Raw genomic sequence first — 17,500 nt, 5'->3', positions numbered from 1 at the left:
GTTATCATACCACCACTTATTTTTAATCCTTGCGAGATCACCGTTTTCCTTGAGGCTTAAAATAGCCAAGTTCAGGCGCTCTCTGTGGGAATAGAGGGAAAAAGAGAAAAAGATGATCTATCTTTACGAAAATCCGATTAAATAATAGAAAACCAGAGAAAAAACTTTGAAGCTTATATAAAATCTTAAGAACTGATTTTTTATCTTGAAAGATTTACTGAATGTTATATTTTTCCTATCTACTTTTTAAAAAATTATCTGTTCCGTTACTGAAATCGTTCTATCCCACTTATACGGAATTGGTCATTGACAATAAAATATCCTAACTATAGAAATAGTTTCTGATTTCTTTGGAATTTTCACATTTTAAGGAACACGCTGTTTTATTAAAAATATATACTTTTCTAAAGTATAAAGCGTTGTGGGGAATGGTATATCTAACAAGCAATTGCTTATTAAAGATAAATATACTAACACATATATAAAAAAATTTGTCAGAAATGCATCAGGTTATTAATAATTTGTGAAATATCACAACCTCAAAATTATATATAATCATTTAAAATATCCTCAAGGAAAAATTTCTCTATTCTTATTTTTCTAAGTAGAAAAAATCAAAACTTGTTTTCCAGAAAGTTAAAATGTGGCACTAGTAATGAAATGGAAACCCTTCAAACTTATTAACGTCAAGTAATTAGAAAAAAAAGAAAAAAAAAGTTACATACTTCACTCGGGATATTGGGGCTCAGCCCGAGTAGATAGATTTTCTAAAGTGAACGAATAATTGCAATTTTGGATGCTGTTTTCATTTCTGCCGACAATGAATTCAAGTATGTAATCACAGCCACTAATTCGGGCTCCTTTTATTAAGCCTGATCGCAGTTCTACTCGATCAGTATCTGGTGGTCCTCTGAGAGGTACCGTATGTAAAAAAATAACTTCCATAGTAGACGTTGTTCAAGTGGGATGTTAGGATATAACAGAGGGGTGAGAAGGATACAACTAAATTTTATTAACTAGACAACGAGCTTATATGAAAGTACTTGCAGGCAAGGACGTAAAAAAATTTCGAGCAAACCAAAACATGGGCTAGCAGGAACACACAGGTTATCAGAGTAGGGAAGAGCAAGCAATAGAACCAACAAAAAGAAAAAAAAAATACTGTTACAGTGTACGAGCGTATCTGAAACACGTGCTGTGAATGGGTCACCCCTAAAAATGACATACACGTGAAATAGGGCGCCTGTTCTTGAAAGGTGGACTGTAGGAGGTCATCTTGACGGAAATATGTAGGTTTTAGTTGATCAATGGAGACATAGTCTTCATTGCCATGCATGGTGTAGCAAATCTCGACGAATGGGCCTGTGTAATGGGCTGTTAGTGGTGGCCTGTTAGTGTCGTAGCACAAGAAAACGTGTGATGCCTTGTGCAGATCTGTCGGTATCTGTTGCTTCGCTGGGGATTGGGAGTTTGGCGGCAGGATGTATATTTTCCCGCAGTGTGAAGTAAGCACTGGAGATTGTTGGGGGATGTTGCAGACGGAAGATATTCAACAGTGACGACCAATACCATTTCATTTGCCGAGACATCCAGGGCTTCTTTAGGAGTGGTCCTCAGTCCCAGGATGACCCAGGGAAGATGAAAAAATCAGTAAGAGTCATTGTAGTGGGACATCAAAGCTGCTTTGAAGTTGCAATGAAAACGTTCAATCTTTCAATTGGCAACAGGTTTGTAGACAGTTGTCTGATGTAGGGTTACATCAAAGTGATTCGTAATGATGTCCAAGATCTACCTATCCAGCGTGAGAGTGAGATAGATGTTCATAAGGCGGATGTTGCAATTTGCTCGGGAATGGCTTTGGGCCAACAAGTGGAGCGGTCAATGATGGAAAACACGTAACAATGTCCTTGTGATATGGGTAGGGGACCTACTACATCGACATAAATATGCGCAAAATGACACTGAGCTTTATGAAAGGTGCTCATTCCTGGATCTATATGTTAATGTAATTTTGAAGTATGGCATGAAATACTGGTTCGTAACCAATCCTTAGTATTCTTTGTAATGCCGTGCCAAATGAACATCGTCCTTAATAGATGGCCAGTAACCAGTGTGAAGGATGTGAAAGGCCATGAATGAAATCAAACACCTGTCAGTGCATGGGGCCAGGTATCCATGGTTGTGGTCTAGCAGTACTGACATCAGAGTGAAAGGTGAAGTTGGAGTCATCAAAGGCAACGTCTTCCCAGTGGAGGATTATAGAAAATACCATATATCTTGGTACTATGGCTATTTTCGTTGGGCTTCTGCCAAGGTGTTGTAATCCAGTCCCAGATGAATGGAAGCCAATATGTTTCTTGACACAGCATCAGCAACTGGATTCATTTTCCCAGGACGTGTTGAATAGCCCAATTGTATTCAGCTATGGCAGGAAGATGTCGAAGGTAACCTCCGTACGAAGAGTCGGCCTATCATGTGAAGGCCTGCACAATAGGCATTTGGTCTGTGTGAAAGACGAAGGGCATACCTTTAAAGAAGTAGTGAAAGTTACGGAGAGCCAAATGCACCACCAGCAATTAATGGTTGAGGGTAGAGTAGACGGATTCTGCCTTGGAGAGTTTTTACTAAAAAACGCCAATGGGTGGGGCAAGCTGTTGACCATATACTTGATTACTGCACCAATAGCGACAACATTGGTGTTGGTGGAATGGAGTAGGCCTTTGGCACAGGAAAAGTGAGAGTAGCAGTGGTTGATAGGGCATTATTTGCATTGCAAAAGGTTTCTACTTAAAGGGGACCCCACTTCACATCTTTTGGCTTGCCCTTGAGGGAGGCATAGAGGGTTCAAGACTGGTGATGATGGCTGGCAGGAACCTGTGATAATAGTTGATCATGACCAAGAATTCTTATAGTGCTTTGATGGCAAAGGGTAAAGGGATGTTCTGAACAGCGGCTACCTTCATAGGGAGGGGATGGACACCTTCAGGAATGTTGCGGTGCCTTTAGAATGATATTTTGTTAGCACCAAGAGTACACTAGTATTACCGGACTGCGGGGCCATTCTGTTGTAGGCGCCCGAGAACAATGCATAGGTGACAGAGGTGTTCCTCTTTGGTGGAAGAGAATACAAGTATGTCGTCTACATAACATACACAAAAGAAGAGTCCACTAAAATGCCACCCATGAGGTGTTGAAAAGTAGCCCAAGTATTGTGAAGGCTAAAACAGGAGTCACTGAATGTTCATGTACCAAGGGGGTGGTGATGGAGGTCTTGGGTTCATGAGGACCTGATAATACCCCTTGAAGAAGTTAAGCTTGGAGAAAAACTTTGCTTTGTGCAAGTAGATGGTAACATCGTTAGTGTTTGGGAGGGGTTAGTTATCAAGTTCTTTTTACTTTTTTTCAGACACTTGTAATCATCTAAAGGGCACATGGAACTCAACTTTCTTCAGGACGAGGTTTGAGGGTGACACTCATGGGCTTAATGAATTTTGAGAAAGTTCTATTTCTTCCATTTCATAGAATGTTTGTTCACCGCCTTCCAAATATTTCAGTGGCAGATGCCTGAATCCAACAAGAACTGGATGGCCTGCTGTCTTGATATGGTGATAAGTACGTGCTTGGCAGGAACCATGGGTATTTGATGAAGTTTTGGAAGGAAGACTTTAAAGTACAGCTTGAGGAGATGGGCGTTGGAATTTGTGGGTGTGCTGATGTGAGGGGAAAGGTTGGAGATGTGGATTGAAGAGGTGTTAAAGAAAACAAGTCTGTATTAACCGTCTGTGAACAACAACAACCATGCGGTATAGATAGGAGTGAAAATTTGCAATGATGACTGCCAATATGACGTCAGCAACAAGAAACTTCAATCGATATTTAACGCATCCAAAGGACAATGTGAGGGTCTTATACCTAAGGGTAGGGATTGCATATCCTTTTGCATCTACCAGGTGTAAATCAACAGGCTTAGAATGAATATGTCGTGCCCTGGAGAGTGGCTTTTGTACAAGAGAACGGAAACCAGTATTGTCTACCTATGACCTCTACCAAAGACCTAGATCATGTAAAAAGAAAAGAATAGTGATATGAGAGGCCACCACCACAAGCAATGACCTAATTACACATTTTTTGGCCACTGACAACCGTTCGTACAATTCTTTGTAGCAGTCCCGAAGCTAGAGTAGTAGTAGCATAATTGTAGTTGATTGGCATCAGAAAGTGGCTGTACAGGTCATTGAGCGAGTGGTGGCACAGGTGGGAGGTAAGCAGCTTTGTAACCGCTCTGCCGTGTCAAGGGGTGGACGTCTATGATCTAATATATTTATGTCAGATTTAATCATAGCTGAATAGTTGTCTTTTTCGTCAAGATTGGAGGTGTTGATAGAGGTCTTGAAGGTAGTCTAGTTGCTGTCCTTTTGGTCATCAGGTCCTTTATGGGAGTAATATCGACGTTGGGGATAGGCGTTGTACCCAAAGAACAAGAAGTAGGGTTAACTCTCGAGGATAGTCATCTGTGACAGGTTGCAGTTAAGCATTACTGATACTTTCCCTGAGATCAAGCGAGGCCTTTTTGTCCAAAAATATTTGTTAATAGAGCTGAAAAGGGTGGCTATACGAGAAGCTGGTGATAGTGAGTAACTCTCCCAAAGAGACGCTTTAAGTACGTCGTATGCTTTTGGAAAGTCCCCTTGGTTGCAAAACTAATCAGTCTTCTGAGAAAGTGTCCTTGGGATCGCCTCAAGAACATAGTCTGCTTTAGTTATTGAGCGAGTCACACCCTTATGCGAAACTGAACCTTATTGTGTTGAACCCAGTCAAATGAAGGGAATGGTGGGAATGAGGAAAACTACCTCATCAAAAATATTCGATAACATTCTCATGTTCTTATGTTCTATACCCACTCATACACTGCAATGTTATTGCTTCTCTTTATTTTTCACCCTCTCTCACGTTGATAACAGAAATACCCGTTTTAGCTTGCTATTACATGTTTCACATTGTTTAAATTTTTGGGCTATTGTTGCTTTCACCTGTTTGTATATAAGCTCGTTACCTTGTTGAATAAAGTAAATTATAATGATATCACCTGTCTGTTAGCACTTAACAGCTACTTTGCCATATTGCTGACTACAAGAGGATAGCTCCACACCACTTTTTTCACTCACAACTGTGCTCTACTATTTTTGGTGCATTATTTGCTATTAGGAAGTCCCCTTGGTGGCAAAGGCAATCAGATTTCCGAGAAAGTGTCCTTGGGGATCACCACTAGAATATAGTCTGCCTTGGTAATTGAGCAAGTCACACCCATTATGTGAAACTGAACCTAAGTGAGTTGAAACCAGTCAAATGCCTCTGTATTAGTGTAAGGTGGTTATTCATGAATGTGGCATTGATAGAAGAGTCAGGATTAGAGGGATGCATCGTCAAACAGTATTGAGGGGGAAGGTGTTAGTGAGCTGGTCTTCTGGCAGGCACCAAATGTGCGAGTGGGCTGTTAGGTTTAAACAAAGAGATAAGAAGAATGCAACTGAACTTTATCAAACAGATAATGAGCTTATATATAAGTACTTGCGAGCAAGATCATCATAAAAATTCAAATGAACCAAAAAATGAACTAGCAAGCTTATACAGGTTTTTCTATTTTCAGAGTGGTGAAGAGTGAGCCATAAATAAATAAAAAAAAATAAAACAGTACTGTTACAGTGTATAATCATGTATGAGACACGTGCAGTACAGTGCTCTTTCAACATCTTCTCATGTCAGATTAAGGCTCATTAGTGGCAGTCCAAAATATCATTTGTAATCATAAATATTAGAAAGTATGTCAAATTCATTATTTTTTTTAGAAAAATGTTTCTATAGAGCTCTCTATTTAGATTCTGATCTATGAAATGTTTTTGTTCCACAATATCTGTAACTTGTGGTAATTAGAATGGGCCTTGTAAGTATTGATTACTAACTGTGATCTCCTGGAACACTTTATGGCGATGCAGTTGCTGTCACTCAATAGGCAGATGGGAGGGAGTCAGAGGTGCACAAATTATTTACATAACTACCTCTTTAGAAAATATTTATAACATTCTAATAACTTTACGAGAGAGAATTTCTGGTATTCAGGATTATGCATTTGTACCGTATGTGTTCTATATGCATTCATACAGTGTAATGTTATTGCTTCTCTTTATCTTTCGCCCTCTACCGCACTGATAATATAACTACCTGTTTAAACTTGTCATTGCATGTTTCCCATTGTTATAATTTTTGGTCTATTGCCGCCCTCAATCAATTGTATATAAGCATGTTATCTTGTTGAATAAAGTAATTTATATTGATATCACCTCTCTGTTAGTATTTAACAGCTACTTTTCCATATTGGTGACTACCAAAGGATCAGCTCCTCACCGCCTTTTTCACCCACCACTGGGCACTACCATTTTTATTATGTTACTAACTGAACCTGACTCTTTGACACATGCCAACTCGATAAATCTGACATCATTTGCCAACAGATAAATTTTTGTTGGTCACAAATTGAAGTTTTGTTTTGCATCAAGGAATGACTCATTCAAGCAGCAAAGTAGACTATATCCTCGTGGTGTTTCCTGAGGCTCAAAAACCAATAGGATGCCCTAATAGCGTACAATACCCCCAAGACATAACTAATAAAGCAATACTAATCATCGCCAGCCATCCATATAGCCATACCTTTTCCTCTCTCTTAACAACTGCCATAGGAACATAAGGGTTCGCTTGTACTCCATGAAATTACCATTATTTCTTGATTGTATCAAGCTGCAGATGGCTATCCTCGGGAATTGAGCCTACATTGTGCCCTTTGGGTATATCGCCCACCCAAACCTGTATGAGCTACCATTGTCAATATCGCTACCTTACCCATGAGGGATCTGATAACCAAAATGGAAGTTCTTATGGACAGCCTCTTCCCCATCTTCAAGACCTATAATACGTATCTCCATTCCAGATGGAAAGGACAACTATTGAATACAGACCAAAGCTGATGTGAATATGAGAAGATACAGGTGCCCGTCACATGGCATGATGGAGTGGCGATAAAGCCACTCACTACCGACACATGCCGCCCTTCAATCACGCCTCAACCAACGACCTCTGAGGCCTATTATTTGCAGTTCAACTATTATAACTCCAAATTCCGGGATACTGGGAGGAAATGTGCAGTGTTTTCAGTGTACAAAAGAATTTCAAAGTAGACCATCACCTGTTGTGGTAGCCTCCCTTGTCACTAATCTTTTCTTTTTACATGATGTAGATACGAGTGTGAAATTTTGGGTAGACACTGATGCTTACCATTCCTTTCTACCAATGTCACTCCTTAGGACATGATGGGGACATTCTGAGAATGCTAACATCCACCTTGTAGCTGCTAAGAGTTCTGAAATTCCAACCATTGATACAAGATATTCACACTACTGTTTGGGAGTGCCAAATACCATTGGAAATTCCTCAATGCAGATGAAACACTGCCACTACTTGGTTAGTATTTTCTCGCTCATTTCCCCTTCCTGGTTGATGAGGGTCATTTATATTTAGTCAACAAAGACTCATACTCATCAACACTTCTTCAACCTGCCCCCTCCATTCTTGCACTCCACATCAGTGCACCCATGGAGACCAACCCCCATCGCCTACTGTTATACTCAGAATTCTTCTAAACATAACTTCGCCATACACACATGGTTACTGACAAACACAGAATCTCTCACAATACCGAGATGACGGGGCCCATGTGTTTGCCAGATTCAGGTATCAGTCCCCAGTTCGTTTAGCAGCCGATAAACGTTCACCTACGTGGATATAATAGGCCTTTACCAAAAGGTCTTAAGACCATGGTCGTCACCCTTATACATAATCCTAAAGATGGATAGCTCCCTGCACCCTTGTTCTAGCATGCAGACAGATTGGATCACTAACCCCTCCCCAACTTTTCTAACATTACCTCTTACGTGCACAATAGGATCGTGTTATCCGATTGCAATCTCTTGAAAGGATTTTATCAGATACCCAGGAACCAAGAAAACATCCCCAGACTGCCAACACATCCTAATTGGGTATACATGCATTCAATTACTGATATTTTGGCCTTCATAATGATAAGGCCACTTTTGAACGTCTCATGGATGCCATCTTAGTTGATATCCTCATCTGCGTATGATACATGGACAATATACTTGTGTTTTCTTCTTCCAAAGAGGAACACCTCCGCCATATACACATCGCTCTCAACCCCCAACAAGAGAACACACTTTTACACTGGTACGAGAAGTATACCTTTTCTATCATAAAAGTATTTATTTTAGTGCACCACATCCGCTCTGAAGGCATCCACCACCTCTCTGAGAAGGTATCAGCTGTTCAAAACTTCCCTATGCCCTCGACTATCAAAACATTGTAAGAATTCTTGGGCATAATAATCTATCATCTACGGTTCTAGCCGGCCATCACCGCCATTCTGAGCCCATCTAAGCCTCTCTCAAGTCCAAGCCAAAGGACTTAATGTGTGATCCCCTTCATGAAGCAGCCGTCTATAATAAAAAAGAATGCCCTTTCAACTGCCACTACTATCACTTTACCCGTTCCATATGCCAATCTCCTTCTATTCACCGACGCTATTGATGTTGCTATTGGTGCAGTACTTGAGCAGGTGGTCAACAGCTTGCCCCGCCAATTGGCCTTCTTCAGTAGAAAACTTTTCAAGGCAGTATCCGGTTACTCTACCTTCGACTGAGAATTGCTAGCAGTTTATTTGGCTATCTGTCACTTTTGCCACTTGTTAAAAGTTATGCACTTCGTCATTCGCATGAACCTCATGCCTCTGGTACATGCCTTCACTCAACAGTCCAACATATGGTCTGCCCATCAACTCCGACATTTCTCTGTCGTGGTTGAATAAACAGATCCTTTCAAAACGTCTTTAGGGAACAGAAATCTTGTTGCCGATGCCCTTTAAAGTAACATAGTGACTGCCAGTCATCTAGATTAGATTACAATGCCTTTGCAAAACCTCATGAAAAGATCCAAAGTACCAAGCATGCGGGTTATCCTGCATATCCTTCCGTTTGGAAGATGTTACTCTCGACAAGTCAAACTCTACCCTACTCTGTGATATCTGCACTGGTAGGGCATGATCGTCGATACCAGCCCCTATGTGCAAAAAGGGATTTGATTTTTTCCAGGGCCTCTCACTTTCTTTGTGCTGATCTACTGCACAGCTACTGAGGACGAAGTTCATTTGGCACGCCATTACTATGAATACTAAGGATGCGGTCCATGCTTGTACTTCATGCCAAACTTCAAAAGTACATCAACAAATAGATTTTGGAGTGGGGATTTTTCCTTAACCTCAGCATAATTTTGCCCAGTTTCATGTTGACATATAAAATCCCCAGCCCACATCACAAGGGTAGCGTTACTCGTTTAGTGTATGACAGCCTGAAGCCATCCCCATGCAAACTGCAGCATCAACCACATGTAAATCAACATTCCTCTTATCGTGGCTAACGAGATATGATATCTTAGCATATTACTTTTAACAGGGATACCACTTTCACCTCTCCATTGTTGTCATCATTAGTGTATCTCCTGGGCATCACCCTACTTAAAACTAGTGCCTACAATCCTGCGGCAATAGAATGGTTGAACGTTTTCACCCAAACTTTAAATCAGATTTGATGTCCAAATGCATTCACTCCAACTGATTTACTGAACTTTCCTGTGTTCTCTTAGAATTAAGGATAACTCCTAAGGATGCCCTGGATGTCTCATCAGCTAAAATGGTGTATGGGAACTTATTTAATTTTTCCATCTGCAACCACCTCTAACAATCTCCAGTGCCTACGTCCTATTGTGGAAAAATTTATTGTCGTATTCCAAATTTAAGTCCCCCAGAAAAGAAAAAAAAAATTAAAGACCATAATGCATGTTTTTGTGTTCACCAACACTAACAAGCCACTGCTAATGCCCTCCTTTCTTCGTGATGAGTCACAAACCACAGGGAGACTGGACCTCTTGCTATATGACTATCCTACAGTTTGTCCCTTTATATCAGGCCCCCTAATACACATACATGTTTTTTTTTTTAGTGCGGTGGGAGCAATGTGTGGCACATGTTTAAAATACATTTATATACTGTAATACTCTTGCCTTTTATATCTTACTGTTTAATGTGCTGATAATAATACAAAAAAAAGCTTGTTCACGCTTGTTATTGCATAATTTAAATTGGTAGAATTTGTTAATCATGTTGAATAAAGTCAATTATATTTAACTGGCCTTATTTTGAGTAGCCGGCTATCTTGTATTCCATTAATCTAATAAAGCTATTGCTGACAATCAACTTAACATCGGTAATCAAAAAGAGGTTTCCCTATTTGAATAGAATCCTTTCAGTCATATCTCAAAAGCATAAGGACTCAAGTATTGATTCACTTATAACTGGCTCGTACTTCCATCGAAAAAGAATTTGCGAAGACATTGGCATGAGAAGCTGAACAGAAGGAAATTACTTCAAGTTTATTATCAAACAAAGAAGACTGGAATTCATGTATAATTATACATATATATATATATATATATATATATATATATATATATATATATATATATATATATATATATATATATATATATATATATATATATATATATATATATATATATATATATATATATATATATATATATATATATATATATATACCTATATATACATATATATATATATATATATATATATATATATATATATATATATACACACATATATATATATATATATATATATATATATATATATATATATATATGTATATATATATTTATATATATATATATATATATATATATATAAATATATATGTATATATATATATATATATATATATATATATATATATATATATATATATATATACACATATATATATATATATATATATATATATATATATATATACACATATATAAATATATATGTATATATATATATATATATATATATATATATATATATATATATACATATATATATATATATATATATATATATATATATATATATATATATATATATATACATATATACATATATATATATATATATATATATATATATATATATATATATATATATATATATATATATATATATATATATATACATATATATATATATATATATATATATATATATATACACGCATATATATATGTATATATACATATATATATATATATATATATATATATATATATATATATATATGCATATATATATATATATATATATATATATATATATATATATATATATATATATATATATATATATATATATATATATATATATATATATATATATATATATATATATACACATATATATACGTATATATATATATATATATATATATATATATATATATATATATATATATATATATATATATATATATATATATATATATATATATATATATATATATATATATATATATATATATTATGAAGGTAAATGAACTCAATATTCATGAGTATTCCACTAAAACCTATGTGTCTGCATGTTCTTCAATGGCTACATTTTGATAATGAAGGCAGTAGTTAGTAGCTGGCGAGCACTCGAGTTGATAAGTCCCTCACCTGAGAGGGTAGATTGTGTATTGTGTAGGCTACTTATGAACAAACTTTTTGTAATAAATGAAGAAAACCCATATGCTGACGTCTCATTATCCGTCTGCACGGGTCATATTGGTGTCAGGTGTAAAAAATATGTCTGTTTGTGTATGCTGTGAGTGAAGTTGTTCTTTGAGCCGGTGAAATAAAAGTTCAAGATGCCAAGATACACAAGGACTAACATAGCAGACACGGCTGCTGCTGAAGATGAGAATAAAGGAGCAGTGGGATATAGCGTTCCCAATGAAGAATATAGACAGAAAATTAGAACGCAAGAATTGGAAAATAAGTAAAGATAATTTACAACCGTTAATAAACAGACTGTTGGTGGAACGAGAATAGGAGCGACGTGCATGCACAGTATATCCGACGTACTTAAACAAAGTCCAAATGCACGCAAGTGAAAGTACACATGCACAGCCGAGTGAAGATACGCAAATTGTAGTTCGAAAGTTGCCAGAACTTCGGGTAAGTGTTAGGCCTTTCGATGATCAAAGGCCTAAAGAATGTTTTCAACCAATTGAAATGTTTTTTAGAGACTTTGAAGTAGCCACATATGGGTGGTCGGAAAAAGAAAAAGCTATTCAAATAATTAGATTGCTGAAAGATGCTCCGGCAATGGAAGTAATGTGTTGGCCACAAGAAAGTTTAAGAAGTTATACTGAAATAAATCGACGTTTAGTTGAGAATTATGCATTGCCTGATGCGAGAAAGGGAGACCTAAAAGAAAATTACAAACCCAAAATACGGGAAAGTGAATCCATTCTTAGTTTTGCTACTCGCATTTTTCGGGATTGTAATTCGTTTGCTACCCCGAGTGCCAATCTCCCAGAAGGTGATAAAAAGGCAATGGCCCGTAAACATATTCGCAGATTAGTAAACCCGTATTTATGTGGTTATTTGTTCGATAATAATCACTCGGTAGCAGACATAGTGAGTGCAATACAAAACAATTTAGAGAGTTTGCCAGAAGAAAAAAGGACTGGAAATAACGGGGCCGACTCTGAGAAGTTGGCAGCCATGAGAGGAAGTCAACACCCGAAAAGAGGTAAGGGGGACTGCAGTCAGCAGATTAGCAGAGCCTTCAGAGGTTGGCACTGTGGGGGAGAGGGGCACCAATGAGTGAAATGCCCCACCCAAGGATCCCCCCGCTGTTACACTTGTCAGGCCTACGGTCATTTATCTCGAGTATGCCCAGCAAAAAATGCCCAGGGCGGGCAGGCTGGGGCGCACGCACACCTCCACCAGCCCAACGTCCAAGGAAAAGGGAACAGAGGAAGGGGGAGGCGAGGGAGTTTGATGACCCCCGCATGACATCACAAGCAGTAGCCGAGGAAGCAGTGACGACAGACATAACAGAGCAGGCACTGGGACCTCCATCGGTACCCCCGGCCTCAACCCTGCAGCACTAGGGAGAGGACCAAGGGGCAGCGGCATGGCAGCTGAGGTCATCGGCCTGTGTCCGATATCTCGTAAGGGCCGGCTGGGAATGCTAGCAGTTAGGATCAAACTGCAAGATAAATCCATACGAGCGCTGATTGACACGGGAGCCAGTGTTTCATTGATTGAAAAAAAAATTATCTTCAAATCCACTACAGTCAGCGGCATCCATTGTTATTGACACGCCAGGAGGATATAAACTACACATAAACCATACATCAATCGTCCAGTTCAAGGTGGGTTCTGTGAAGTTTACACATGATTTTTTTGTCTTGCCCACCTTGGGAATTCCAGGAATTTAGGCTATACTTGGAATAGACTTTATATCTAATAATCAAATTTGCATTTTGGGCGGGAAAGATACAATAACAGTAAAAGCAGGAGGGTACATTTTGTGGATAGAAAGTCATGAGACCGTAAGTGCGTGTGTTAGCTCGGAGACACATTTAAGTAAGGTAACAGTTGTACCTGATAGTGGAGAAGTGTTGTTCCCCCAGACCCTTACGAGTATATCTGCGACCCCGTGTTGCCCTCTTGCGGAAGGAACCAAAGTAGTTGTGAAACCCCATGAAAAGTGGGCCCATATGATATTAGAGGGCTTCACAGAAATTGAAGAGAACAGAGCTGATATAACGATAGTTAATTTGTCAAATAAAAGAGTTGTTTTAGGAAGTGATTCTGTGTGGGAATTAGACTTATGTGAAATTGCTTATAAATGGAATGTTGGGAGCCACAACTCCCGCCCGTACAGACGAACGAACTCAGAATCTGATTATGCAAGCACAAAAATTTTGTCCCTCAGAATATCAGCCTGTAGTTAGTGACATTGTCAATAATTGTTCCGATGTAATTGCAACTGGAGATGAGCCACTCGGGAGGATTGAAGGATTTCCCTTTAGCATTGAAACTGGGCAGGCGGACCCGATCAGGTCAAGGCCTTATAAGGTACCCATTCATTTCCAGGGATAGATAAAAAGGGAAATTAATAAATTAAGGGAACAAGGGATAATCGGGGAGAGCAAATCCACCTGGGCTTCTCCAATTGTAACTGTTAGGAAAAAGGATGGCTCGGTAAGATTGTGTGTTGATTATAGTAAATTGAATGCAATCTCTAAGGATAATGCATTCCAATTGCCCTCAATCGAAGAATTACTTGTGAAAGTAGGGGGTAGCAAATATTTTACAACTGTTGATTTAAAATCTGGATACTATTACATACCCATTCAGGAAGACAGTAAATGTAAAAGTATATTTATTGCTAACGATCAATTATTTCAGTTTAATTTTCCTCCTTTCGGTGTTAAAAATGCTCCAAGTCATTTTTCTAGCGTAATGATGGCAGTTTTGTCACCCCTAATTGGCCATAATGTTCTTGTTTATTTAAATGATATAATTGCAGGGAAAATGGCCGAAGAACATAATAATCATATTCGTAAAGTTTTAGGAGCGTTGCGACGGAATGGTATGAAAATAAATTTGTCAAAGTGCAAATGTTTCTGTAAACAGGTCGAATTTTTAGGTCAGATAATAACCCCAGAAGGTATCAAACCCTGCCCCAATAAAGTAGTGGCTATTGCAGATTTCCCCAGGCCACGTAACTCTAAGGAAGTAGCGGGGTTCCTTGGGCTCGCTGGGTATTACCGTAGATTCATAAGAGGTTTTGGAGAGATAGTGAGACCCTTAGATGCTTTAAAGAAACAAAAAGTAATAAATTGGGGAGAGGAAGAAGAAAGGGCCTTTAACCATTTGAAAGCTGCATTAATTAGCAATGAATTACTCGCATATCCTAGATTTGATCGCCCGTTTTTAGTGACAACAGATGCGAGTAACGTAGCTATTGTGGTGGCGTAGTTTCTCAACAAGATGATAAAGGCAGAGAGAGACCCATTTGTTTCACTTCCCGGGCGTTAAAAGAGGCAGAAAATAATTATAGTACATTCGATCGAGAGGCTTTAGCTATTCTTTGGGTTCTAGAAAGACATCGGTTCTTTTCATTAGGTCAGTTGATTGAGTTGCAAAGTGATCATCGACCCTTACGTGATTTGTATTATAAAAATGATTTGACCTCTCATCAAGCGATATGGATTGAGAGATTGTTAGAGTTAAATATGAAGGGTTTTCACCACATAATGGTAAGGCTAACAAGGTAGCTGACACTCTCTCTAGAAATGCAATAATAGGAGTAACAACTAGGACACAAAAGAGCAACGAAGACCGTAACCAAAATAGTGAAGACCCCCATAATAAGAGAGGAAAGAGAGAGTGGGATGAGAGTTCTCACGATGCACATGCAGTGGATGGGGGAGAGAGAGTCGACTCAGGAGAGAGAGAGAGAGAGAGAGAGAGAGAGAGAGAGAGAGAGAGAGAGAGAGAGAGAGAGAGAGAGAGAGAGAGAGAGATACAAACGGCGAACGGGAAGATATGTTGATGACCGAGGACATGACCAGGGGTGTCTAGAATGAATGCCCTGATGATGCAGGTTTGGTTGATTTGGGAGATTTGGACATAAAAGAAGTCTGAAGGGGACAGAAAAAAGAGGAATGGATGGAAAGAGTGCAAGCAGTGATTAAAGGGGAATTGGAGAGTTACACGTCATTTCTGAATGTGCCTCGTGATAAATTCATTATTGAAAATGATGTCTTACATTGTGCTTACGAGAAGAGGGGAGGGGAATTTTGAGTACGGGTAGTTCTTCCTCCCTCTTTAATTAAATGAGCCGTCCATATTGTACATGCAAGTTCGTATGCAGGGCATTTAGGTATTGATAGAACATTAAGAAGAGCACGTGAATCCTTCTTTTGGTTAGGAATGAAAAAGTCTATAGAGAATTAAATAAAAACACTACCGGAAGCCAGAAAGTGGCCGGTTGTTCCCATCAAATTTTATAGAGTGCATAGGGATGTAGTAGGACCATTTCCTACTGGGTTAACACGACATAAGTATATATCTGTATTTGTGGATGCATTTACTTTGTACAGTCATACTTACGCAATGTTGGATAAATCTGCAAATTCACTAGGTTTGGTTGCCCGAAAATTTTGATAAGTGATAATGGTCTTAAGTTTATAAATAAGGTGGTGAAATCTGTCACGGATTTGATGAAAATTGAACACTTTTCAGTGACCGCATATATGCCTTCAGCAAATGGATTAGTGGAATCGCATAATAGAGAAGTAGTGCGAATTTTACGTTACTTAGTGGCTGATGAACCCCTTCATTGGCACGCCATGCTTCCTACAGCAGAGCTAGCTTTGAACATTGCATATAATGCTTAGCTCGGGGACACACCTTTCTTTTTAGTGTATGGTCAGGATCCTGTGTTACCATATACGGTCTTCATTAATTCGCAATAATTGCCAAATTATTCAACTGAGCAAAACTGTGTATATTTATTAAATCTTTTGAGGAGAGTAATGAACACCACTGAAAGGTTTTTAAAAACAGCTAATGAAAATCCCAGCTCAAAGTATGATGGTCAGTTCAAAACCACACCGGTAAAAGTATTTGTGGGCAATCGTGTGTACTTGAAACGATTACAACATAGGAAACACAAACAAGAGCAAGCGTATTTGGGTCCGTACCGAGTAAACATGGTTAAGTCTAGCACAGTTGTGATACAAAGCATTGTTAATGGTGCAGTGTCTGAACATCATCAGGCACACATATGTGTGGTACCTGAAGAGGTGGTTTTCAAAAGTATTACTCCTTAACCCTGCATACGTGACATCCCTCAAGTTGATGAGTAGAATTTTTTTTTTCCATTGCTGTTTTTATTGTTTGAACAGGCCTCATTTCTTCTTTCGACGTGTTTTAAATAAACATGATGATAACAATGTGTTAGGTTGATGCTAAATTTAAGCGTAAAATGTTGTGGTGATTTTGCTGGGTGTGGAAATACGTATAACATTGTTGAGTGAACCTAAAAACCATCAGAGGTTAAATAGGTCAAGTGAGATCCATCAGGCGGATGCTGTATTATTCATGTATTTATATGATTCCTGGTTGCTGGGACAGGGGCGGTTCCGGAATGGTAAGTGGCTGCAGGATTAAAGTTCAGCCTTGAGGATAGGCAGTGTTAAAGAATGTGTAGATGTGAATACCTTATACTTAATGTTACAAGAGAAAAACGGGAAGATGAATGATTTTCTCGGGAAAACGGCTAGTGACCACCGGTTGAAAGTTGCGAGTACAAGTGTTTAAGTGATTTGAATACATGGTGAAACAGTGGTAGTTAGTTGTGTTGCGAAATTGTGCCGTAAACCCGGACAAGTAAAATCGAGGAATGAAAGAATATCTATTCTTACCCCTGTCCCGCCCAAGAAGCCTATATTGCCCTCAACCAGAGGGAGGTTAT

At 38.5% G+C, this 17,500-nt stretch overlaps 1 protein-coding gene across 1 annotated transcript in view; it reads right to left on the bottom strand.

The window, feature by feature from the left end:
• LOC137644477 (glutamate receptor 1-like) overlaps nt 1-17,500 on the bottom strand; it is a 1,072,045-nt gene that overhangs the window by 2,351 nt on the left and 1,052,194 nt on the right. The window contains exon 17 of the mRNA XM_068377451.1: nt 1-82. This exon is cut by the window's left edge and continues 24 nt beyond it. Coding sequence (XP_068233552.1) covers nt 1-82 — 82 coding nt within the window. The remainder of the gene's footprint in view (nt 83-17,500) is intronic.

This window comes from Palaemon carinicauda, chromosome 7, assembly GCF_036898095.1.
Source record: "Palaemon carinicauda isolate YSFRI2023 chromosome 7, ASM3689809v2, whole genome shotgun sequence".
In the NCBI taxonomy this organism is placed as follows: Eukaryota; Metazoa; Arthropoda; class Malacostraca; order Decapoda; family Palaemonidae; genus Palaemon; species Palaemon carinicauda.
The sequence above is the reverse complement of the archived record's forward strand: the minus strand, read 5'-3'. Positions and strand labels throughout refer to the sequence as shown.